General features: G+C 39.6%; 1 protein-coding gene across 1 annotated transcript in view; it reads left to right on the forward strand.

Annotated features, from left to right (window-relative positions):
- The first annotated feature begins 693 nt into the window (after nucleotides 1-693).
- The window catches only part of LOC107100060 (von Willebrand factor A domain-containing protein 5A-like), a 5,734-nt gene continuing 5,129 nt past the window's right edge, over nucleotides 694-1,298 (forward strand). The window contains exons 1-3 of the mRNA XM_015398415.1: nucleotides 694-752; nucleotides 936-1,138; nucleotides 1,212-1,293. Of these exons, the coding sequence (XP_015253901.1) occupies nucleotides 710-752; nucleotides 936-1,138; nucleotides 1,212-1,293 (328 nt within the window). The 5' untranslated portion in view covers nucleotides 694-709. The remainder of the gene's footprint in view (nucleotides 753-935; nucleotides 1,139-1,211; nucleotides 1,294-1,298) is intronic.

Raw genomic sequence — 1,298 nt, forward strand, 5'->3', positions numbered from 1 at the left:
GGGCCCCAGGCAGCTCAGAACGGGACAGAAAGAGACTAAATAAGCTGGTGAGGAAGGCCACCTCGGTCCTGGGCTGCACTCTGGACTCAGTAGAGGAAGTGGCTCAAAGGAGGATGCTGTCCAAACTCACATCCATCATGGACAACACCTCTCACCCCCTGCATCAGACTGTAGAGGAGCTGAGCAGCTCCTTTAGTGAAAGACTTAGACACCCTGTCTGTAAGAAGGAGTGCTAATGCAGGTCATTCATTCCTGCTGCCACCAGACTCTATAACACTGCCCTATAACCACAATAACTCCTGTAACAACCACTGTGCAACTATATTATAGTTTTTTATTTATTGACTGTGCAATATTGTGTGCAATATGCTTCTTTTTTTATTTCTTTGTTTTTCTTTATTTTTTTATTCCTAATGCACCTTTTCCACCTTGTTTGCACCTTCTTTAAGTACTATGCCAATATGTGACCAGTGAATTTCTCCGCTGTGAGACCAATAAAGCTCATCTAATCTAATCTAAAAGTGTAAGCTTTGTACTTTCAAAGTAATTTGTCATCATGCACAAAAAAAACTAATTTTAACCATAAAAAATGGTTTTAGATTAGTCTTCTTATTTGATCTTAATCTTTTTTAATTATATCGTACCAAGTAGTTGCCTACTTTTCAACACACTTTATCTTTTTTGTTTTCCTTTTTGTCCTGTAGGCACAATGGAGAACCGCTGTGGTCTGCTAACCAACACAAAGGAACCAGGTACACAGCTGTTAAAATCTGGTTGTTTGGTTGCTTCTCAATAACAGTTTATCACTTTGTTAAATAGGTACACTCTTCTGTGTATAAAATATATTTCATCTGCAAAAAAAAGAAAAAAAAGCTTAAGACATTTTAGAACTTTGTGTGATTTTCATACAAGACCATTATACATTGTTGCTTTAGTTCCTTTGAAGAGCATTGAAGTGCAGCTGGAGGTGAAAGACCATGTGGCTACAGTGGTTTCTACTCTGAACTATGAGAACAAGGAGGATAAACCAATAGAGGCTGTGTTTGTCTTCCCTCTGCCTGGAGATGCTGCTGTGTGTCATTTCAGTGCTCAGGTTGGAAAGACACAAATTGTAGCTGAGGTTAAGGAGAAACAGGAGGTGAGTTGGACATAAAGATGCATTTATTAAGGAGATAAAACAATAAAATAAACATGTTTTATGTGGCCTGCAGGCTAAGGAGGAGTATGATGATGCTCTGAGCTCTGGGCAGCAGGCCTTCCTGTTGGAGGAGAGTGAGGAGAGTCCAGATGTCTTCTCT

Source organism: Cyprinodon variegatus, unplaced genomic scaffold, assembly GCF_000732505.1.
Source record: "Cyprinodon variegatus isolate N-32 unplaced genomic scaffold, C_variegatus-1.0 Scaffold933, whole genome shotgun sequence".
Taxonomy (NCBI): domain Eukaryota; kingdom Metazoa; phylum Chordata; class Actinopteri; order Cyprinodontiformes; family Cyprinodontidae; genus Cyprinodon; species Cyprinodon variegatus.